The sequence below is a fragment of the Leptonychotes weddellii genome, chromosome 6 (assembly GCF_054177405.1).
Source record: "Leptonychotes weddellii isolate Sample4059 chromosome 6, ASM5417740v2, whole genome shotgun sequence".
NCBI lineage: Eukaryota > Metazoa > Chordata > Mammalia > Carnivora > Phocidae > Leptonychotes > Leptonychotes weddellii.
In genome coordinates this window covers 15,815,316-15,838,452 of record NC_138374.1, presented here as the reverse complement: position 1 = coordinate 15,838,452, position 23,137 = coordinate 15,815,316, and the positions used below count along the sequence as shown (strand labels likewise).

Here is a 23,137-nt window from a genome sequence, read left to right as displayed (position 1 = left end):
GAGGGACAGAATAACAGCGTAGAGTGAAGGCCTACTGAGCCCTCTCATGGTGCCAGGATTGTGCTGAATCCGGGCATTTGATCTCCATCTGGACACGGGAGGCAAGAAACAAAATCTGCTCTGATTGGAGGCCTCTGCAATCAAGGCAATTTGACATATTATTTCATGGAATCCTAATGATAACACTCAGATGTAGGTCTTATGTCCACACTTTATAGATGAGTAAAGAGAGTCAGAATGATTTTTAGGTGGGCTCCAGGGCACACATTCAGACATGGCACAGCCAAGATTTGAACACTTCTGGTGAGATCAAGATGCCCTTTTGTGTGGCGCATAGGTTTTCACCAGGGACTGGAAATGCCACAGTTTAGAGAAAGTCCCCAGGCCATTCTGAGCCAGCCCCGTGTCGACTGCAGGAAGGGGGAGATGGTCTGAAAACTAACTGACTTACTAAAATGATTGAGTTTATCATATTCCCTCCACAAAGGGCATTCGGTATAGAGCAGTGCTTCTCCTCTGGGGCTGATTTTGCTCCATACCTTCCACCCCCAGGGGACTTATGGCAATTTCTGGAGACATTTTATACTGTTACAACTGAGGAGACACTGCTAATGTCAACTAGTGGAGAGAGACCAGAGATGCTGCTCAGTAGCCAACAGCATACAGGACACTCCTGTACAACAAAGAATTACTCAGTCTGAAATATTGTTGGCGCCCAGGTTGACAAACCCTGGCACAGTTTTGGGGTGGGGAGTGTAAGGAATGGGGTAAGTTGAGGAGAGAGCCCTGGGCATCCCAGAAGCATAAATGTGTGTGTGTGTGTGTGTGTGTGTTTGCACGTGCAGGGGAGGGGGGTGGGCCTTGAGGACAAACGTTCTCCACTTCATAGTGCAGCTGAGGGCTGGGTGTGAGTTTTACTTCAAAGGAAACTATTTATATTTTTGGGGCACCTGGGTGGCTCAGATGGTTAAGCATCTGCCTCTTTAAAAAAAAATTTAAAGGAAACTATTTATATTTTTGCCAAGATCCTCTTTATACCCCCAATGTATCACAGAAAAAAATCATGAGGGTAATCCTGTTGTTGGGTTGACCCGGGAGCCAGTGGCAAAAGAAAGACCTGGACTCAGGAATCAGGAAACTTGAACTCCAGTCTCGGCCTGGCTATCACCAGCCAGGGGATGCTTGGTCAGCCTGCATCTCTTGGACCCTCAGTTTCCTTACCTGTAAAATAGGGATAATTATATATGCCCTCTCTACTTCACAAGGTGGTGTGAGCAGCAAGTGAGACAAAGAGAGGATGCCCCCGCTGCCGCCGTGAACCCTGCAGACAGGTCTCTGAGCACCTTTTGGGTGAATGGGGTTTATTATTATTATTATCTTAAATATTTATTTATTTATTTGAGAGAGAGGGGGAGCACGTGTGTGCGCACGAGGGGGGAAGGGGCAGACAGAGAGGGAGAGAGAATTTCAAGCAGACTTCCTGCTGAGCGCGGAGCCCTACGCAGGCCTTGATCTCAGGACCCCAAGATCATGACCTGAGCTGAAATCAAGAGTCAGACGCTCAACGGACTGAGCCGCCCAGGTGCACCTGGATGGGGTTTATTATTAATTTTCAACTTAAAAGCATGAAATGGACTCTTTTGTCACTGATGTGCTTTGAAATTCAAGTATGAGAGTAAATTTGACAGAAGTTCAAAGTTATATATTAGATGCAATGTCAGCAACAAGTACCTCGAAATATCCCCAGTTTGAGCGAATTGGAATGTATACAAGAGAGAAGGAGGAGGAAAGTCAAGGTATTTATTTCTGAAAAGAGAAAAAAGCAATATCTTCCTTTTGTGATTGTGCAAATAACCCATGCCCAGTTGTTAAAACCAAACAAAACCAGATAGTATAAAAAAGTATAAAAATGAAAGTCAAAATTCCATCGTCTAGAAAAGAAAGTGCTGTTGACATTTTGGAGCACATCCTTTCAAGTATTTTTCATGAACAATTTCACTTTTAAAAAAAGAACTCTATAGTACATGCTGTTTTTTTAGCCAGCAGAAAATAACATGAACAGCCAGGAGATCATATTGGAAAGATGCTTCTCAGGCAGAGGGTAGGCAGGGTTCCCTCAAAGAACAAAAGGCTGAAAGACATCGATAGCAGATCCTTCCCTAAGAAATGCCCATCTGGCTTCTAAATAGTCATCACCCCGGCTGTTGGGGGTGGGGTGGGCAGCAGGGCCTTGCAGAGCTATGAGGGTCTCACGGGCGTACAGAGGCACCATCACTCGCAAGGCTTCCTGCCCCTGATGAACACTGGCAGGAAGGAGGAGGGAGAATGGGTGGGATCTCTGCTGGTTCTTCCCTGCCCAGGACTTGGGCTGCTCCAGGAGCAGAGCCCTTGGCTGTGTAGGAGCAAGGAATGTTTATGCCTGTGCTATGCACAGACATTGAGAACCTGACCATCGATAGAAAGCATGGGAGAATCAGTGTCTGGATACACACACAAAGAGAAAGACCGCGTTTCTAAGCCAGAGGTTGCTAGGAGGGGCACCTGTTCTTCTTAAGGGGTTTTGAGGTCATTATAACCTCTCACTCTCGGCATCCTGGAACCTTTAAGAAATAACGACTAATGCCTTCCCTCCTGCTCTAGGTATTTACAGTGTGCCCTCAGGCTACCAAGAGACGAGTTTGCTCCAGATGACAGTCGACTGGAAGCCTCGCTCTTGCTGAACCCTGTGCTGCAGGCTGTTGTCCCTACTGCAATCCAAACTCACTCTGGACCCCGGGACTCATCACTTATCCTTCTTCCTTTTCCCTGTTCAAATGAAAGTTTCATTAGGAAATGTAATCCACGAATATCATTGGAATTTAAACAAACAACTGGGATTTTTGCAAGGGGGAAAGAAGGGGAGCTGATTCCAGTCTAGTCTCAAGTGATTCGATCAACATAGATTTAGTCCTTCCTCAAGGATAGATGACGGCTCAAACGTGCTGTGGATTCTGGGGGTGGGGCTGGGAGGGTGGGGAACCAAGCCTAAAATCTTCACACTCTGGACCTGGAAGTCTCCTTGGATCCTTCACCTCCTTTATCCCATGATGCTTTTGGCCAGAAGCAGGTGTGTCAGCCCACACCTAGATAAGTTACAAAGGGGAACAATGGTATTGTCCTTTCCTGAAATTTCACCTGCTCTGTCCCTTGAACAGATGTAAACCACCTTGTGAGAGGGCTCCATGCTGGCTGACATGGTCTTTGCCTCAGTTTAAAGTGCCCATGTTTTTCTGGAAGATGCTTGGATATGCATGACATTTCTGAACATAACAATGGGCTTGGGCCAGCAAGGAGGCTTTGTAAGAAAGGATGGGGTCACTGAAACTATTTAAAAAAAAGAGAGACGGAAAAGAAAACCTCAGGCATTTTAATATGTTAAATACAGACCCAATTATTAATTCTAAAGACTTCTACAAATCAACCTAGTTGAAACTTTTTTCACCTTTTTCTGCCTTTCCCCCCCTTCTCAGAAACATTTAGACCTACCCTTTGGCAATGACTATTGGGAAGTCTCTATCTTGTATATCAGGGTAGCACAAATAATTCAGCATAAAGCAGCCCAGTTCCTGTAGCCTGGCATTAGGATAAGTATATCTTAAGAAAGTTCTTATGCAGACTTGGCTTCAGGCAATAAGACGTCATAGATGTATAACTGTAGCAAGCGAAATTTCTAGGGAGCAAATTAGGCTGAAAACATCTTCTAGAGACAGCTAGAAAGGAATTGTACACCACCCCAAAATAAGGCAAGTTATGCAGTAAATGTTTCATTTATTGGCCTTCTTCCATTACCATTAGGGTTAAAAGACATCTTGTCAATAAGAAAGGTATATTTATGGAGGACTGATGTCTTTTGAAAGGCTGCTCCTGTCACAAATGCCTATATAGCAGTAGTGATCAGCTTATGAAGGCAGATGATGAAACTCTGTACAAATGCCTACATCTCCCCATTAACCCTTGGATCATCAGGCATTATTGTCACTTTATTACCCAGACCTGTCATTAGCTGAAGCAAAGTGATCAAGCCAGGCACTTCAGAAAAATGCCAGAACAGAACAATGTTCCTCAGGGTTTCAAGAAAGAGGGGATGTGCCTTCCCATGTCCCTTGACAGAATCATTGGGGAAAAATAAAAGGATGCCTGTGAAGTGGGCCTTTTTTGCCTACCCCTTCCTCCTGCTAAAATTGAAAACTCTCCGAGGTGTCCAATTTTTAGTGATCCTATGTTGGCTCAGGGAGTAGCTTTCCTCAAGGTCCAAATAAGGAACCATCACCCACGCAGAACAAAAAGCAAACAGAAAAATCTCACAGTGGAAGCAGGACTTCGCTTCAAAACATTTCCCCATTTTATAGCTTCCTTATGTTTAAGGTTCTTTTTTTGGCTTCCCTCAGTCAGCACACTCCCTGCATAGATAAGTCCAACACAGTGGGTAGCAGATCATCCATCTTGGAACCCGGGTCTTTAAGGAAAAATCACACAGAACAAATACACACGCATACATGTACACGTCACTGTTGAGGGTCATTGAGTGGAATCTGGCTGAGCGGTTGGGGGAGCTGAGTGTGCTTGTCAACATGTATTTCTCCACTTCTGGTGAATCTGAGCAGACTCTCCTTGTTTTTCTTAAATTCCAAAGCTGAACTTCCAACATGCTTTCTCCTCTTTGTTGGTGTGCTGGTGAACATTTTAGCATAACTAGGGTGTGGGCTGAAACTATGGAATCATGGGCCCCCTGGGTGTTAAAGAAGGACCTGGGGAAATACCCAGTCCAACCACCTCATCTGTCAGGTGAGACAGTTCTCAGAGGACAGAGGTAACGTTTGGCCTATTTCCGCCATCCCCATCAAGCTCGTTCTCATTGGTTGGAGGACACCTACCACTCTGCAATGGCTCCCCTATGGGGAACCAACATCCGAAGAATGATCTGCATCCTTGATGAGCAAGGAAATATCTCTGGGAAAGGGGACCTGTTCACTTAATTTTCAAGGGAAAATGCAGATTACTAATATCAACAAGTGTCCACAGGGATTTAATAGAAGGACAGCTGAAGGGGAGGAGAAAACAGAAGAGTGAAGAAGCAGAAGGGCAGTGGATGAGGAGGAGAAGCAGGAAGAGAGAGGCTGAAGCGCAGTCTCCTTAGAGTTCAGGACCTGGGCTGGCCCCAGGAATGGGCACCCAAGAAAGAGGTCACAACTTCTTCCCCACCCTGCCCTCCTCCCAATATGCAAAACCCCTTGGCTCAGGCCAAAGTCAGAACTGGTCTGCTTTCTTCCCTGTATTCTTCGAACCCCCTGTTATTGGGGCAGAACTCATGGTCCCGTAAATTAGGAGTCATCAGTATCTGGAGAAAGAAGTTGCCTCCACACCGGGACACAAGCCAACTGTTGTTTAAAATTCCACACCAAATCTATAAAATACATGTCCACATTGTGAGCCAACCTGACTTAAAAAAAAATGTATTATATTACCCTGCTTTTTGCCAATTGCAATTCCACACCCTCTCCCTCCCCCACCTCGCATCCGGGCATCACCTGAAGCCCTTTCAGAGACTTGGGGGTTATTGACCCTCTGAGATCTTGCAGGTCTCCCCAACCTTTTTATGGCACGAAGCAATGAAATTAAATGTGGCACATATGCTCTCATGGAATAACTTTTAATTGCTTAATTAAATCAGAGATTTAAAGAAGGAAAGATTCAAGAGTTTCCTTTGAATGAGAAATATGAGGATATGCCAAAATGGATGAGGTTACTAATCATCGGAAGAAAGCCGTTAGTATTTACATATGCTAAAATGCAGGCCAGGACATTAAAAACAATAAGCTTCAAAATTTCCATTCAGTGTATTTATGAGCTTTTATTATCCAGGTAGTCCTATAGAGGACATAGAAGACCTCATTATCCAACTTAATTCAGATCAGGGTTAGATTAAAAAAAAAATACCACCGCACAGGACAAAGAAATTGCCATAAAATTGAGTTACTATGAATGTGTTCCAGTTTAAGTAAATAAGCCCTTAAAACAGGCTTTAGGAAAGTCTGTGCTGTACACAGAACTCAGGCACACTAGGTATGCAGGTGACAATTAGCAAGTGTGAAAAGCTATGGTCATTCGCTAAATGTGTAAATCTAAAGGCAACCAAGTGAAAAGACCTACGAAAAGGAAACTGTTAAATCCATTTGTACATGGATTTAACAGTGAAGCATTTCATTCTTCATGTTTTTACTTGGTGTCTTGAAATAATCCCCTTTCTGTCTCCACTCTCCCTCTCAGAAACTGTGCCCGCCTTATTTATTTATGAAGTCTGAAGGTTAGTCCTACCTGCTGAGACTAATTAGCCCTGTGCTTTGTATCCTATGCAATCCTTTCTGATTAAATGTACACATTTGTTTTACTTCTTTTCTGGCTCCTTCTCACTCTACTTCTGATTTTCTGATTAATATTAAAGTTGGGAGTTACAGTGATTCTCCTCTGTAGCCCCCCCCCCCCCAATTTTATTTTGCCTGCATCTTTACTCTTTAGTGTGCTAATGTGGTTGCGAATTTTTCCCAGTGCAGGGGAATTCACTGGCCTTGTCAATCTTGGTATCATTATTTTTAGTAGTCTTCTTTCTGAGACCTTAGCCTATAAAACAGTTTTGCTGAAACCCAAACTCTCTAAATATTACATGGTAAATTTGCTTTCTTTTAGAAACCTTAGGTGCTGATGGGCCAGTTGGAATGAATGTGAGTTTTTTTTAGGAATTGGTGGGATAATTTAGTATATCATAGACTGCGGACCAACACTGTTCCTAACAGATAATTTGCTAATTCCTATTGATTTCTTTTTTGTCTCCCTTTTCATGTTTTAGTTTCTGGTCCACTTCTCATTGGATATTTGCAAGAAAATGAGTGTCCCTGCTCCAACATCCAGGAAGACTATGTTTTGGGAGAGTCAGGCCTTTTCCTCTTTAACATAATTCTGTTCCCCATTTTGTAGCAAATCTGCTCCCCAGGAGAGTGCCTAAAAACAATACCTGCCTCAAACCCCAGGTTTTCCACCTCCTCCCCGAGCTCTTTCAGCATCAGCTTGGTTAGCAATTTCCTGCCAGAGCCATCTACATCTTGATTATTTGGCCCATCTTTTGGGGATTTCATTTCACACCCCCTTGGAGAAAGACTCCAGCACCACCGATCCCAAAGGTTGGTGAACTTTCAGTTTTATTTTCCCTGGCGGTGTTAACGCCCAAACTTTTCACCTCCAAAGGCAGAAAGGACTTTGAATCCTAGCTCATTTCCTACCACCTCCAACGTCAGTTACCAAAGGAGAGGGAAAAAAAAAAAAAAAAAGAACAACACTTTTACATTGAAAAGAACCACGTATTTTTCCTTAAGGATATTTTTAATGCCCCTGACTAACACTACAGTATTTGGACTGTTTTTTGGGTAAAAAGTCATCTTGGTATATTTATTCTAGTGAGACTTAAGATTTAATGAAGTGACTCACTATTAATAAACAAAAAGGGGAGGGAAGACCTCGTGGGCTAATAGTTTCTTTCACTGCCGATGACCAGGAACTTTGCCCGGCTCCCCACTTCCCCAAGCTCTCTGAAAGTGGAGGGCTGATCTTTCTTTTTGACCACTTCTGTTAGATCCCCCGCCCAAGGGTGGCTGACTTCCCTGCTGGATTAACCACTAAGCACCCCCCACCCCTTCCCCACAGCACTCTCCTCCTTTTCCCCTTCCTTAAGACTTATTTCTAATATTTCCAAAGTGCACTTTTTCTGGGCCTCTCCCCATCCCCGCCCCCCAAGTGGGCTTTCCTTCCGCCTTCCTCGGCTCGGATTCCTGACTCGGTCGCCACCCCCTTCCCCTCCTCTCCCACTCCGCATTGTCCTTCCGAAGCCGCCCCCCTCCCGGAGCGAGTCCTGTACCCTCGCCCAGACCCGCGGGCTCGCACCCACTCAGCGCAGGCCTCTCCCCCTGCACACTCCTCCCTCCGACTCTCTCCCCCCTCCTCCCCCGCCCCTCTCCTCCTCCCTCTCCCGGCGCCCGAAAGGATCATTGTTAGCCGCCCCCGCCCCGCCCACCCCGGCTGTTTATTTATGCACACGTCACCGGGAAGGACCCGCCCCCCGGCATCTCATTAAGCGAGTGTGTTCCTCTCGCCCTGTCAATAATCTCCGCTCCCAGACTACTCCGTTCCTCCGGATTTCGATCCCCCTTTTTCTATCTGTCAATCAGCGCCGCCTTTGAACTGAAAAGCTCTCAGTCTAACTTCAACTCACTCAAATCCGAGAGGCACGAGCTCCTCCTGTATCTTCGGCTTCCCCCCCCTTTGCTCTTTATATCTGACTTCTTGTTGTTGTTGGTGTGTTTTTTTTACCCCCTTTTTTATTTATTATTTTTTTGCACATTGATCGGATCCTTGGGAACGAGAGAAAAAAGAAACCCAAACTCACGCGTGCAGAAGATCTCCCCCCCTTTCCCCTCCCCTTCTCCCTCTTTCCCCTCCCCAGGAGAAAAAGACCCCAAAGCAGAAAAAAAAAGTTCACCTTGGACTCGTCTTTTTCTTGCAACATTTTTTTTGGGGGGGGGGCAAAACTTTTTGGGTTTTTTTTTTTTTTTTTGGCTTTTCTTCCTCCTTCATTTTTCTTCCAAAATTGCTGCTGGTGGGTGAAAAAAATGCCGCAGCTGAACGGCGGTGGAGGAGATGACCTAGGCGCCAACGACGAACTGATTTCCTTCAAAGACGAGGGCGAGCAGGAGGAGAAGAGCTCCGAAAACTCCTCGGCAGAGAGGGATTTAGCTGATGTCAAATCGTCTCTAGTCAATGAATCAGAAACGAATCAAAACAGCTCCTCTGATTCCGAGGTAGGAAAAGCCCCTCGGGCTGGTGGGGTCTTGAGTCTATTTCCTGGGCTTGGCAAACGGTGCCCAGAGGGGAGGAATCGGGGCCGGGGGCGCCGCGGGGCCGGGCGGGCGGCATGTGAGCGCGGTGCCACCATTGCAGAAACTTGTAACCCTGTTTTCTCTCCCCCCCAACCCCCCCACCCCTCTGATCCTTTTTCTCCCCCTCTCCCCCCTCTGCGTGGCGTTTGCCCCTCGCCCTCCCTACCTCCACCCCTCCGGGAAGGCGGAAAGACGGCCTCCGCCTCGCTCCGAAAGTTTCCGAGATAAATCCCGGGAAAGTTTGGAAGAAGGTGAGTACGCCCCGCGCGCCCCGCAGCCGCCCGGAGCCGCCCCCCGGGCCCGCCGCCCCGCGCGCCCCGGCCCCGCGCCCCGCTCGGCCCGGCCGCGCGCCGGCCCTGCCGGGGCGCCCGGCTACTTGAGACACTTTCTAAAAAGTTTCTCCTCGCTCTCTCCCGCTCGGCGCGGCCGCCGCCGTCCCCTCGCCGCCCCGCCATGTTAGCGGCCAAGAGGCAAGATGGAGGGCTCTTTAAGGGGCCACCGTATCCCGGCTACCCCTTCATCATGATCCCCGACCTGACGAGCCCCTACCTCCCCAACGGATCGCTATCGCCCACCGCCCGAACCGTAAGTGCCTCCGCGCCCGGCCCCCGCCCGCTGCCCGCCCGCCCGGTCCCGCATGCGGCCCCTGCCCTGCCCCCTCCCTCCCCTCCCTCTCTCCCTCCCTCCCCGCCCCCCCTCCCCTCCTCCTCCCCTCCCCGCCTCCCCTCCCCCGCTCGCGGCCCAGGCAGCCCGAAACTCTCCAAACTTTTCTGCCTTTTGTGGACTGGATTTGTTTGCACTTCGCCATGTTCTTGCTTTCAGTTTGCTGCCTCGTGATGTTGGGGAGACCTTTCTTTCCAAGCAGGGCTTTGTTGGGTCGGGGGGAGAGAGAAGAACTTTTTTTTTTTTTTTTGCGCTCTGATTCCCCCCTCCCCCTGTGGTGGTGTTGTTTGTTTCTTCACCCTGGGAAGATGACTGTGTGGCTCTTTCTTTTCGCTCTCTCTCTCTCTTCCTTCCCTCTTCTGTGGCGTCTTGGGTTTTCCCCGGTTAACCCCTTGGCTACCGCTGCCCCGAGTGACTGGGCTGCGCCCGACGCGCGGGGTAGAGAGTGGATTTTCCTGCAGGCGTTGGACTGGAGAAGTAGCGAGCGCGCGGAGCCCGGGGCCCTGGAGAAGCGCCTCGGCTTTCTCTTTCGGCTGGTTATTTATTGAGCTTTCTAGTGGTGATCGCTGGCTCTCAGCCCCCCTCCCCCCTTTCCCCTGGAAGGTCACGCTTCCCAGACTGGTCCCACTGCAAACTTGGGGGCTTTGGGCTGGCTTTTCTTTGGCAACCCCGCAGGGCCGCGAGCGCCCTGGGCGCGGTGGTGGGCTCGGCTGCGCGGCGCGCTGGCTGCGGGCTCTCCCGGGCCGCGCGGAATGGCGAGGCCCCTGTGACCGGGTTCTTGGTTTGTGTACAGCGGGGATGGCCTTCTCTGAGCGGACTCGATGTATTTCTAGGGAATTCTGGTGCCTTGGGGTTTATAGCCGGGTCTGCGTTCGCCAGCTTCCGAGAAGGCCCTCAGTGGGCCCTGGGGGGTGGATCAGAGACCAGGGTTTGCCGGCCCAAGGATGTGTAGAAGGTGAGGGAGGCCAGGGGCGCCTGTCCTTCAAGGTAGTGGGCTGCTTCTCGCGGGCCACCCAACTTTGGGGGCCCCAGGGCGGTACGGCGTGCCAGCCTGCGCGGGTGCTTCCCGCAGCGTGCGTTCCGCACCCACCCCTGACTTTTGTTAATAAGGCTCATCTCCTTCTCCGCCTGGCCTCTGCCCCCTGCCCTCGCCCTGAACCCCTCCCTCCACCCCCTCCCCCCCAGTCCCAGCCTCCTCTAAAAAGCCTGGATTGCCAATCTCTAGAAGCAACCTCTGGACGTTTTGCCGGGTTTCCCGGGATTGTCATTTTGCACCTTTTCTGGTTTGGTCCCCCTACCCCTTATTTACACACACTACTTTTGTTTTTTCTTTTTTGGTAACTCGAGATAGCAATTTGAAATAATGTACCCAGTGTTCAGCCGCCGTGGATTCGGTGCTAATGGCCGAGGGCTGGCCGGACGGGAGGCGATCCGATCTACAAGTGTTTTTAAGCATTAAAATATTAACTATCAGGTTTTACTTGTTTTTTGGGCCCTGGCAAAAAGGGCAAGGGCATGCCAGACCGGTCATTTTTTATGGCTAGGAAAGAGAAATACTTATCCCCCCCCGCCTCCTTCCCTGTACCCAGGCTTCTGCACCCAGGCTTCTGCATGCTTGGGAAGCTGGTAGAGCGTTTCAGCCCGACCTCCTCCTACAGGGCCAGCTCCTTCAGGCTGCAGGGGCCGGGTTGTGGGGTTAAAGCTGTAGGGGAAGCACAGACCGGTTACGTTGTATTTTTCTTGGGAGCTCGTGGGCATCTTAAACCGGGAGCATTCGGCTCAGAATCAGAGGGTTTGTGTACTAACCAACCCGACCAAGCCACATTCCAAAGTAACCCTGAGAATTTCTTCCTCTCCTCCCCTCCCCCTTCGATGGATTCCTCTCTGTTATTATTTAAAAATCCACTTAGCCATCCGAAAGGCCATCTGAATATTGAGCTTTGATGGCGGGCTTCTTGGCCTTCTTGACTCTTTTCAAACTCCCAGTCTGACCGCTGGCAATCTTGCCACACTGTCGCCTAAAACTTGAACAGTTGTGTTGTGCTGTAATTAGGAAACAGGGAAATTGTTAAAGGCAAATAAATGATTTCCCGGTGCGAAAAGGAAGGCTCCCAACCTTCCGTCCCCTTTGTGGGCATTATAGGAATAGACCGCTGTAGTTATTTTAATTGTGGACGTAGCGGGTGGCCTTGTGCTGTGACATCAGATCGAGTATGAGAGGACATTTCTGAACTCAGTAGGCAGTTTTGAGATTTGCATGTCAAACAGCAACAGACATCTTTGTGTGTACTGCCCCTTCCTCCTTCCTCTCTGTTACCTGGGTTAGATCCTGTGCTCCAAAATTAAAGTTATTTATTTAGGCCGGTAAGCAGAGCAATAGAAATGGGGACGAGAGGCGGTTGCGTGTCACTCCTGACGTCTTCGATCAGAGGGTCAGCTTGCAATTCCAGATTTGATACAGCTGCCGAGGGCATCTATAGGCAAGATAGGGGTCTTTTCATGCTCATCTGAAATTCTTAGTGCTTCATAGAGTGTGTTTTTGAGGGCAAGGTGTAAAGACAAACTAGCTGGATGCTTTCTTCTTTTCCCGACCCTCCTTGGTTGTGGTGTTTTTGCTACGGTTTCTGTTCCTTATTAGTGTACCTGTAAGCAGCTGCATCCTTTAAAAAAAGCAAACTCTTCGGATCCCTGATTTCTGCTTTTCTATTTAAGAATGTAAAGAATTAGGGAGTATCGTTAAATCAGCTATGATGAATAATACATTATCTCAAGAATAATGCTTTAATTGCCGAAGACGCCATAAAGCTCGATAGTAATAATTTTATTTTAAAACCGACAAAGCTTTCTGCATAACATTAATTTAGTCTTTGATACAGTAATAGGAAGGGCTTTTAAAAAGACAGATTTGAATACAAAACTACATTAAGGAGAGAGGTCTAGTTAAGTAGATGGGAAGTGATAGAACAGCAAATATTAGAACTGTGGTAACATTTGTATACTAAAGATAAGAGTATTGTTACCATATTAAAGTTGATAGGAAAAAGTAGTTTCACGTTTCTTTTTCCCTCTTGCCAAATGAGAAGTAGGAATAGGGTGGTTGCGATTCTAGTTAGGTCTGAGATTTCTTTTTAAGACTTGATAATTAGAGCTCTCGCATCTTCTTTAATCCCAAAGTTAGTTGCTTTTTAACTGAGCTGTTTGCTACTAGATTGAACAAATAAATAAGCAGCATCTTGAATTCATTTTTGAACTTGGAATCCAGCATTTAAAAGAAACCGAGAGGGGCCTATTCATTGGGGTTTTACTTAGCCGGGCAAACATCTTCTCTTTCTGGCTTGTGAAAAATGGATGTTTTTTTCCTCACTCAAACAACATAATCCTTCCTAATACAAAAGATTTAGACCTTAGAGTGTGAAGGGTTAATGGTGGTCCTTCCCTGGTTGTCCTCTCACCCCCCACCTTCACCCCTGATTGTTTTGACAACACTTTTCAAAGTGTGACATTCCAAGCCCCTACATAACAATGTAATATTACTGTAATTACACAGGTCATTACATTTTAAATAGAGAACAATAAAATGCTTATCGCCCTGAAAAAGAACAGGTGTTCTTGCCCTTCTTTGGTATTTATGCTAATTGTTTTTCATCTCCTTCAGAAATATTTATGGCGAACATGTTTAGATTCCAATCTCAATGCAACAGTATTAATTCTGTGCTAATCTTTATAGGTTGGGGTTTAATGTCTGCAGTATGGATTATGGGCTCAACATTCACCCAATAAGTCATATTTTAATGATTATAAATTTAATGTGCCAGCGCTTTGCAGTTTGTTGAAGTTAAAGCTTTCTGAACCCCCAGAAACAAGCTATTAGGCAGCTGGGGGCCTGAAGTGCTTATCTGGAAGAAGTGTTTTTGGAAACTTTGGACTGCTTAAGGGAAGTAGCTTTTGCTGATGCCCCCTATCTGATTGAGAAAAGATTTGGAGGCAAACAATCCCGGTTCTTGCTAGGAGTTTTCCAGCTTGATTTTAATTTTACTGATACGGATTTCATTTAGAGTCCCTGCTGGAAGCTGGTCAGCTTTCTGTTTCTTAGCAAGCTGTGAAAAAGTTACAGGAAGGTTTCCGGGGGCTGGCAGATCAAGAATGCTGTTCTGTTAGCAGCCCAGGATAACTGCAGTTCTGCGCGCCATTAAAAAAATATTTGCTTTAGAAAACTAGCATTTTAATAGTTGCACCAGAGGCTGTGCTTTCAAAGATTACAGTAGAAGCCTTTGCAGGTTTTGAATGCCTCCTCACATCCCACGAGGTGCCTGTGTGCATGCAGAAAGTGCCTAGATTTTCCTTGGTTGAGAAATCCGGGTGCACCTTCTCTTACACACGCACAGTGGGTAAACGAGAAGGTATCTAAAGGATTTTACATTTTGTCAGATGTTTCACAACGGGGGCCCCCGAATCACATTAAAAATGCACTGTAGAGAAAGGACAGCTGCAAATTTTTGTGTGGACGCGTGTTTCTGGACCATGACTAAAACTCCGAGGACCTTTTCCCCAGCTGTCTGGAAGTTATGTGGAAGTTGGTTTATTGGCAGTTAAGTATGAGACAACCTGGATTTAGCAGAGGCTCTCTCCTACACAGGAAGTAGATGACATTATATTGGGGGAAGGGAGGAGGCTTTGCAGGCAAGGAGTGATTTTACTCCTTTTTTGTTTGGTTTGGTTTTTTTTAAACCATGGCGTTGCCAAATAAATAAGCACTTTCCAAGGAAGTAGGTATAAGCTTTTTAGTCTTGGTAAGTGGAATTAGATAATATCTTTAACCGCATTTATAACTGTTCTAAGGTGACACATTTCAGAAGTTTTGAAAGGAGGGGTTGAATCAAATTCTTGGAGGCTTTTCTTTTTGAAGGGGTGTGTAATGTGGGCATCTGAGTTTCTTCTGCGAGTGAATATTGGCAACCGTGTAAGTAAATCTTCAACTCTGACTTATAATTGAGCACATTTGTGAAGGAAATGGTTAATTTTACAACCAAAGGCAAACTTGCACCTCGACAGGTCTGCTGAAAGAAATGTGCCCCAGTCCTTTGCTGGCAAGCGCCACCGGGTCATAAATCCACAGGCTTTATTTACAGCCCATAACACTTATGAATGTTAAGATATTTGACGCCACGTTGGCCTTATAATATTCAAGGTCCGCAGACATTGGCAGTAGCTCAAATTTCTCTCACTAATTACAAGCGATGAGATGGGGGGGTGGGGGGGAAGCCCATCTCAAATGCTGCCCTCCCCCCTTCCGTGACCCCCACCTCTACAATCCGAGCTTACTGAGACCGACACCCTCTCCTTTGGCAGCTGACTTGTACTTTTCCTCTAGGCTATTGTTATACACATTTATAAAGAGCACTTTCAGGGATGGAAATCCAGTGGGGGCTCTGCACAGATGCCTTTTTCAAAAGCAGAGTTGCTCTAGCTCTTTGCATCTTTCTCCTTGTCTTCTGGCTTCTCCTTTTTCTTTTTCTTTTTTTTTTTCCTTTTTGGACTGTATTGCCTATATTGTGCATATTTCCTAGAATACTTAAAGAAACCGGATACGAGAGACTGCTCTTTAATTTATATGATGTTCCACTGAGCTCAAAGGGCAAATACACACGGTGCATAGTGCAGTAGTTAACGTGAGGACTTAAAAAAAAAGGTGGGTGAGGAGAGTTGATTAAAGGAATTTAATGGATGAGAAAAAAAAAGTTCGCGGTTTCATTGGGGATGAGAAGGACACTCATTTGGGAAAAGTGCACTGTTAGGGGGGGAGGGGAGGGGGAGGAAACACGGAAAAGCAGCCAGCATAAATGCTTGATTAAGAAAGATTGGAAAAAATAGAAGATGGGACAAAAATTTGGGCTTGGGGGAACGGCTCAATTGCAATTGGGGATTGAAAGTTTCTTACAAGAGGTGGGAGTACCGTGGCGGGGGTTGCTGTTAAAAACTTGCTTTGCTCAGCACAGTGGTTCCAATCCATTCCTCACCTAAAATGCTCTATCCAGCAACAGATAAATGTTTCCCATCAGTTATTTGTGTGAGGGCCTGGGGGTGGGGCATCTGTGGTGGAGACCCCGAAGAGAGAGAGTAGGCCAATTATCCTGCCGATTTTAATTTATTTTTTTAAAAGTGGGCTGTTCAAGTGTGTGTGTGTGTGTGTGTGTTACAAAGGGACCACATGGTAAAGGGGGAGTGGGATTTTGAGGTGCGTGGCTAAGTGTTGAGGGGGGCCGATGGCTCTGTCATTTCTGGCCGGATCCAACCATCCAACCCAAACTTAAAGACCGAGGCTGAAAGGTTTTATTTTCTAATCAATGGAATGCAGAAACTTACTAGCCCTCAGGGACAGATATGAATCCCTTAACAGCTCATTACAAAGATGGGGCTGTGGGATCTATGAACGGGTTATCAGCCGTGGTGTTCTTTGGTTTTCCCAGGATAAGTTTTTCTTCCTTAGGCACATCTGATTTTGGGCTGGTCATTCAGCCTGTTCTTTTTATCCTCTTTTTTTTTTTTTGTCGTGAAGTCGCCCCAAACAGTTGTGTTTCTAGGGGTGGGCTTGGCTATTATTAGTGGGATCAGCTCTGAAGGAGTTAAAATTGCTCGCTAAAGTTTGGCATCATGAAAATAAATTTGAGGCCTGGTAGGCATTAACAGGACACAGCACATTTACAGAGCTTAATTAGTACGAACTGTAATTGTTCATGGTCTGCCAGAAGAAGTAATGTTCAGGAAAAGTGGAGTCCCTTCTCTTGCAGCCTTCAGTTTGAAACCGATAAATCACTTGCATATTTGTGTAGTGATTCAAATGGAGCTAGGACCTCTCCCATCCCAACATGTGGTAAATTGTAAAGTCAATGAATTGCAGATGTAGGCTACAGTGAGATTCTCCCAAGAAAATGCAGAATGAATGGGAAAGAATGATGCTATAAATATTTACTGAGAAGATAACTAGGTCCCTGCGTGCTGGGCCAATTATGAGGTACTAAATATATTAGCAAAATGCTTAAAAAATCGGGAGGATTTGTGTGGGTCTTCGGGTGGGTTGGTTTGTTTTGGAAAGTGAAATAAAAGGCGTAATGTTACTGTCTTGTCAGTTTTATTAAAGCCCGAATCACAATGGCAAACCCGGGGAAGGACACATGAAACCCACATTAATGCAAATTAATTCGTTATGAGTTGCAGAGCTGTGACTGCTAAGTGGAGTAATGATAGGGCATCATTTTAAGAGTGTTAATGTAGCAACTTTTAATGAAAAATGCTATGTTAGGAACATGTCTCAGCACCTTAGCCCACGTGTTTTTATATGCTAGAAATGTATTTCGTACAAGAGTAGGAAACTTGATTCACTTCATTCCCCTCTTCCCCCCCACCCCGGTTTAAGAACTTTAATTATGTTTTGATGTTTAAAGAAAATCTCGTTTTTCTTAAGAAATCAGCCCAGAAATGCCTATCACCATAACCAAGTTCAACTTTTCTCTTTTTGCACCAGATTGCAGCATTGAGTGGAAAAACAATGAATGTAGCCCCCCTGCCACCCCCCATAGACCTACATCTATAACTTACTTGAAGTCATTTTTTTTCCCTCCTTTTCTTTCATGGAGGATTTTGGTCTCAGGCAATGTTGCAAGTCTTCTTTCCCCAAATGTGAGTAGGTGGATGTGTATGGAAGCTGTAAAAGTTAATGATCATTCTCTGACTCATAGCTGATGGTTTCAGGTTGAGGAAAAGAAAAGAAAAATTAATGAGGGTAAATAGACCTTGGATGGAACATTGAGACAGTAGGAGAGATTGTTCTTGTGTCTAAAGGCATGCGTTTTGTTGCAGCAGAATTTCTGAAGGAGAATGCCAGGAAGTGAAAAGGGGATGCCTTTGTTAAGTTGTTGGTTTAGGATGGTACAAATGTTTGGTGTCGAGATCTGGGGAGGAATGTTTAAGCCGGCATACCTACCAGTCCGTGCTGGTTTTGCTTTCCTTGTGGAAGCTAGAGCCCCCTTGGCACTTTTTGGAAGGGCAGTCCATAACCCAGATCCTGGTCAGAAGTTTATTTCCCATTAAATGGAAGTGGTTCGCCGCATGGGAATAGGGGTGCTGTCTGTGTCCTGAACAGGGACTGATGACCTAAGAAAAAGTCTTAGATGTACTAGCAGCAGCAAAAGTATTGTCTTTTAAGCTAATGACATGGGAATTAAGCATCAGGTGGCTCATGGTAATAGCTATAGGGTAAAAGTGGGCCCTAAACCCCCCAAACCAAAACCTTTTAAAAGGGGAATGAATCTGGATTTTTTTTTTTTTCTTGAAATAAGGAAGAAAGCCAGGTGATAAAATGGAAAATAAAGCCTAGGCTCCACCTTTTCCTAATTTAGTGGAGTGAATAGGTCTAAAAAAATTAATCTTCATCACACTGGAAGTTCACTTAGTGTTGGAAAAACCAACACAGGGTTTTACTTGCTTTAGTCTCCTTTGAGGATGAGATCTCTGTGGTTGAAAAAGTGGTTTTCCTTTTTCTCTCGTCTCTGGATCTCTCTGAGGTCTTGTATTTGCAACATCAAATTAAGGGCCAGTAGTAGTGATGAGAAATAAAACAAGAGACATCAAGATACGGTAATAAGATGGGAAGCAGTTAATTGTCAATTGTTGGTTTTTTAATTGCCGGGGAATTGTGCAAGCCCGTGCTGAGCATCGCCCCATCTTCGTGGTTCTTCCTCTGGACAAGTGAGGGCCAGATCACCTGGGGGGTGTTTGAATGGGTGGGTGGGGTGGCCATTGTAGACAAGCACACAGGAAGGGAAGGTTTATTTTGTTGGAAGTTTCATGGGAAGGAATTAAATGAAAAGTACCCTGGAGTTCTCGTGTGGTGACACCCCAGGATGCCCCAGGGAGGTACCATGGGGAGGACACGTTGCATGTCCACGGTGTAACAGCTATACTTGCTGGCAGAGGAAGTGACGCGGGGTGCTGCAGGTGACCAGGAGCAGGGCGGTCCCAGGGTTGGGGCATGTGGGAGCCTGGTTCTTGAACTCAGTTGAGCCTGTGCTAGACCTCTCAACCTCCCTCCCCTCATCTTCCGAAAAACAAAGGCTGCCATCTCTTGTCCTTGCCTTCCTTAGAGGTTTTTTACAGAGAGATAAATAAATTCTTGTTCCAGTCCAGCATGCCAGGTTTTTACTGGGTCCTTGTATTTTGTCTTTGTCTTAAAAAGCTAGACCATAACGAACAAGGCATCTTTGTGTTTTTTTTTTTTTTTAAAGATTTATTCATTTATTTGAGACAGAGAGAATGAGAGACAGAGAGCATGAGAGGGAGGAGGGTCAGAGGGAGAAGCAGACTCCCCGCCGAGCAGGGAGCCTGATGCGGGACTCGATCCCGGGACTCCAGGATCATGACCTGAGCCGAAGGCAGTCGCTTAACCGACTGAGCCACCCAGGCGCCCAGCATCTTTGTGTTTTATGGGGAAGTCAAAAAGCCGTGGAAAGTCTATGTTTAAGAAAGTAGTATTTGGGAAAAGAGGGGGTGGAAATCCAAAGGAGTAACAAGAATATTGTCAGTCTTTGTCACTGTAGCTGGGGGAAGTTTAGCTCCCCGTGCGTCCCAACACAGTGGTTACTGGCTGGGAGTAAAGATCCGATTGGAACCTGTGCTGTGTATATTTCTGAGCTGGTCCAGGGTGTTCTGTGTGGCTGGACACCTGAGGAGGGAAGTTACGTTGCTTGGGGGTGTTAGGATGGGGGGTGTGTGTGTGTGTTAAATTAACTTTGTCCAGCTAGATTCTTAAGGACGTTGCAGCTGCATTTTTACTGTTTTAATTGTGGTATTCTGTCTGGGATTGTGTTGTCCGGGTGGTGATTGGACATAAGGATTAAGAATGGAACCGGACAAGTGAAAATTGAATTTGGATTAGCCACAGTTTCATTAATTTATTCATAAGACTGTGATTATATGAAATTTTGTTTCCACGACGTATCCTTAGTTATCAGGTGTCCATTCAATTTTAATTGACAATCTAAGATTCCTGTGGTTACACACAGATTGCCTATAGGGGCTCTGCAGGGTTTGTGGGAAGAAAAGCTTGGACAAGTTTCCATTAAGCTCTGAATCGGGCAGTTGGAAAAGAGGAGAATAAAACCCTGGTGAAAAGGGGGACACGTTGTTACTGTTGCCTCTCGACCTAGAAGGAGAACTCCCCCCCCCCCCCCCCGCCCAAGAGCTCCTCTCCAGCCAAGAATTCCAAACTCGCAGAGGAACCTGTCCCTAGCACAAAAGTTGTTTTAAGATGATGTGGAATTGTCACAAGTTAGTGCAATCGCTATTTCCTGATTGGCAGTTTTCACAGAAAGGACAGGGGGGCAAAGGGTGCAAATTCATCTTTCTTTTTCCCCGATTCACTTGGACGAACTGTTTCTGAGTGTGTGGGGGGGGCTGGGAGGGGGTGGGGCGTTACCTTCACTTGCTCAGGGTACATCTTGTGTTGTTTTAGGGAGTGTGGTTCAATCATTCTGCTTTGACAGGTAAAGGAAAAAAAATGTATTTTTTGGCCTCATCTGTATTGTGCCCCCTTTCAAACTTGATTAATATGTTTTGGGGGCAAGCAGACTCCTATATAGGCAGTGTTTTGATTGTTTATTTGGAGTAGATAAAATGATATAAGAGCCCATTGTATGCTAAAGTGGGGACTTAGAGCCTTTCCCATGAGCAATAAAAATTTAGACTTTTTTAATTTGACTACTTCTGTGTTGTGTTTATTTTGAGTTGGTTCAAAAGTTCTTCTGTGAATTTCTTTTTTTTCTCTTTTCTTTTTGTCTTTTTTTTTTTTTTTTTCCAAAACCTGTGTGGACTGAATGATTTTTCATGCAAGGACCAAGATACAAAATAATTGGATCTGAAGCCCGCTTGCAAGCTAGCTTACATTTTGTTATAATAAGAGAGAAGTGTTCCGGCCACTGCAGTAGGACAGGAGCAGGAATAGCAGTGGTTTGGAATCATCACTGATGCCCGTTGTGTGAGGGGAATGGGCACGGATTTCCCAGGACCATCTAATTCCTCCTCATTTGTTCATGTATTGCAAATTGAAATGCATTTTCAGATGCTGTTGAGATCCTTTAGTGATTGGTGTATTGTTTATAAGATAAACCAGCAGATGGTGTTTGTTTTCCCTGTCCGGAGGATCCCAAGATTAACAAGTATTTTTTGGGAAAAGGAGAACTTGGTGAAGAATCTCAGTATTCTGCCCACTTCTCTGATGGGGCATCTGTAGGGCTTCAGAGCAAAAGGCCCAGGAGGCACTTAACCCTCTGTTGTGGAAAGTTGGAGGGAGCCAGGGGCGAGCATTCAGCCAGGGGCCACCGAATAGGTGGTCCTGAGAACACTCGGTGGCCTTTTGGCCGTGGTTGGCTCCCTCTTTGGGGAAGTGTGGATTCCTAGAGTGCAGGCAAGATGTTCTGGGACAGATAGCTTAGTCATTGCAAAAGAATGTATAAGGCTTTGGGGGGGCCCCTGAATTCTGCCTGCCACATATGTTTTCCCCAAAATAAAACTGTGTTTGGGAGCAAGAGCCCAGTTGTTAGAATGGTGGAGAGCTTGTACCTGTTGCAGTCTTGTGGCTTCTCAGAATCCTTTCTCACAACCTTTCCTCTTGCCTCCATGTCGCAATTCTGATGACTGTTTGCAGCCCACAGTTAATTTTTCCGCAGCATCCCGCTCAGCACACTGGCTTCCTTTATGTTTTAATGGGCATCCTACTTTCCTTTTCATGTCATTGATTCTCACTCCTGGCCCCCTCCCCCTCCCTTTTTGCTTATTGAATAGGTGCTTTTTTTTTTTAAACTTTACCTTTGATTATTATGATCATCTTATCCATAGCAACAAATAAAAATACACAGGTCTTGATTGAATGCCAAGGCTGCAGTTCAATCTAGGAAGGTTTGTCTGCTATTCATAAACTGCTTAAGATGTTTTCTTGTAGTTTGTGACATAAGCAGAACGCTTTGATTTGGTTTCTTTCTACAGCTCCATTTTCAGTCCGGGAGCACACATTACTCTGCGTACAAAACGATTGAACACCAGATTGCAATTCAGGTAGGAAATGCAAGAGATCCTGAAGCTTGAATTGTCAATATGTAGGTCTCTTGTGTCTTTTATTCTCTGCCCCTTCCCCCAATCTAGATGATGATGACGATGGTGATGGGGATGATGGTGGTGATGCTGGTGGTGATGGGGATGATGGTGGTGATGATGATGGTGGGGATTGATGGTGGTGATGGGGATGATGGTGGTGATGATGATGGTGGGGATTGATGGTGGTGATGGGGATGATGGTGGGGATTGATGGTGGTGATGGGGATGATGGTGGTGATGATGATGGTGGGGATTGATGGTGGTGATGGGGATGATGGTGGTGATGTTGGTGATGATGATGATGGTGTGATAATGATGTTGGTGATGACGATGGTGCTGGTGGTGGTTGATTCACTGGGGGAGGTGGGAAGCAAAGAAATGAACAGAAGTGCTGCCAAAATGATTTAAAGATTATGGAAAGAAAGACAAGCCTTTGTTTTTTGTTAAGTTTCTTGGTCAGGCGTAATGGGCACCCAGACCCCAGCTTGGCTCTTGTTTTTGGCTTAGGGAAGAATCTTTAGTTGGGTGTAAGAGGAGGTGGCCAACTGTGAACTGGAAGCATTGGGCGGGTGGGGGGGCGGTGCGGTGGAGAGGTGGAGGAGACTGTGTGACAGCCAGAGAGTTGTTTCTGGTCGATCCAAATCATGTTAAGTGGTGCTAAGAATATCGCTTTTGACCTGATAGTCCTGAAATGTTGATTTCTCTTGGACCTGTTGATATATGTCATTAAAGTGCTGGAAGGGAGAGGTGACAGATCCCAGCTTCTGATGAGTGTCCTGTTTCCTGCTCACGTAGTACTTCCATTCTCTTAAATCCAAAGGCTAAACAAATCACGGACTAATATAGACTCCGAGCTGAACTGATGCCAACAGAATGCAGTAGTTGAGGGAGAGCAGACTAATACAATTTTCGTCTGTCTGCCTTGCCTGGCTTTGCCAGGATGGATGTTACACATGGTGTAACTCACGGTACCAGAACTTCTTGAGGGTTCTGGTTTAACCCTTTGAAGAGAGGCTTTTGAAACCTGTTGCTGTGATGTTGAAGTCTGGCTCTGGGTCTTCTCTTCTTGGAAGTTGATGTCAGTTGGTTGACTAATTTCTGTTGTTCCATTGCACCCTATCTTGTAGTTACCCTGGCAGGTAACGTGTGTGTGTGTGTGTGGGGGGGGGTCTCACCAGACTAGAGCCATGTCGCATCTTGGTGGCTCTGCTGTTTCAAATCTGCATCTTCCTGGATAAGACGTTCAGGCAGCCACGTGCCCCAGCTAAACTGTGAATTCCACCCCCCTCCACCCCCCCCCCACCCCCCCACCCCCCCCGTGAAAAGTCTGACTCAGCAGACATTTTTTGTTTCGTGGATCCCTAGTA

At 46.0% G+C, this 23,137-nt stretch overlaps 1 protein-coding gene across 35 annotated transcripts in view; it reads left to right on the top strand.

The window, feature by feature from the left end:
• The first annotated feature begins 8,164 nt into the window (after window positions 1-8,164).
• TCF7L2 (transcription factor 7 like 2) overlaps window positions 8,165-23,137 on the top strand; it is a 190,580-nt gene continuing 175,607 nt past the window's right edge. For 8 of the 35 annotated variants that reach the window (XM_081823493.1, XM_081823499.1, XM_081823498.1 and 5 more), the window contains exons 1-4: window positions 8,166-8,885; window positions 9,148-9,214; window positions 9,424-9,548; window positions 21,663-21,731. In XM_081823493.1, coding sequence (XP_081679619.1) covers window positions 8,697-8,885; window positions 9,148-9,214; window positions 9,424-9,548; window positions 21,663-21,731 — 450 coding nt within the window. In that variant the 5' untranslated portion in view covers window positions 8,166-8,696. Of the gene's footprint in view, window positions 8,886-9,147; window positions 9,215-9,423; window positions 9,549-21,662; window positions 21,732-23,137 lie in introns of all 35 variants that reach the window. The other 27 variants (XM_081823513.1, XM_081823512.1, XM_081823509.1 and 24 more) reach the window with 14 other exon arrangements.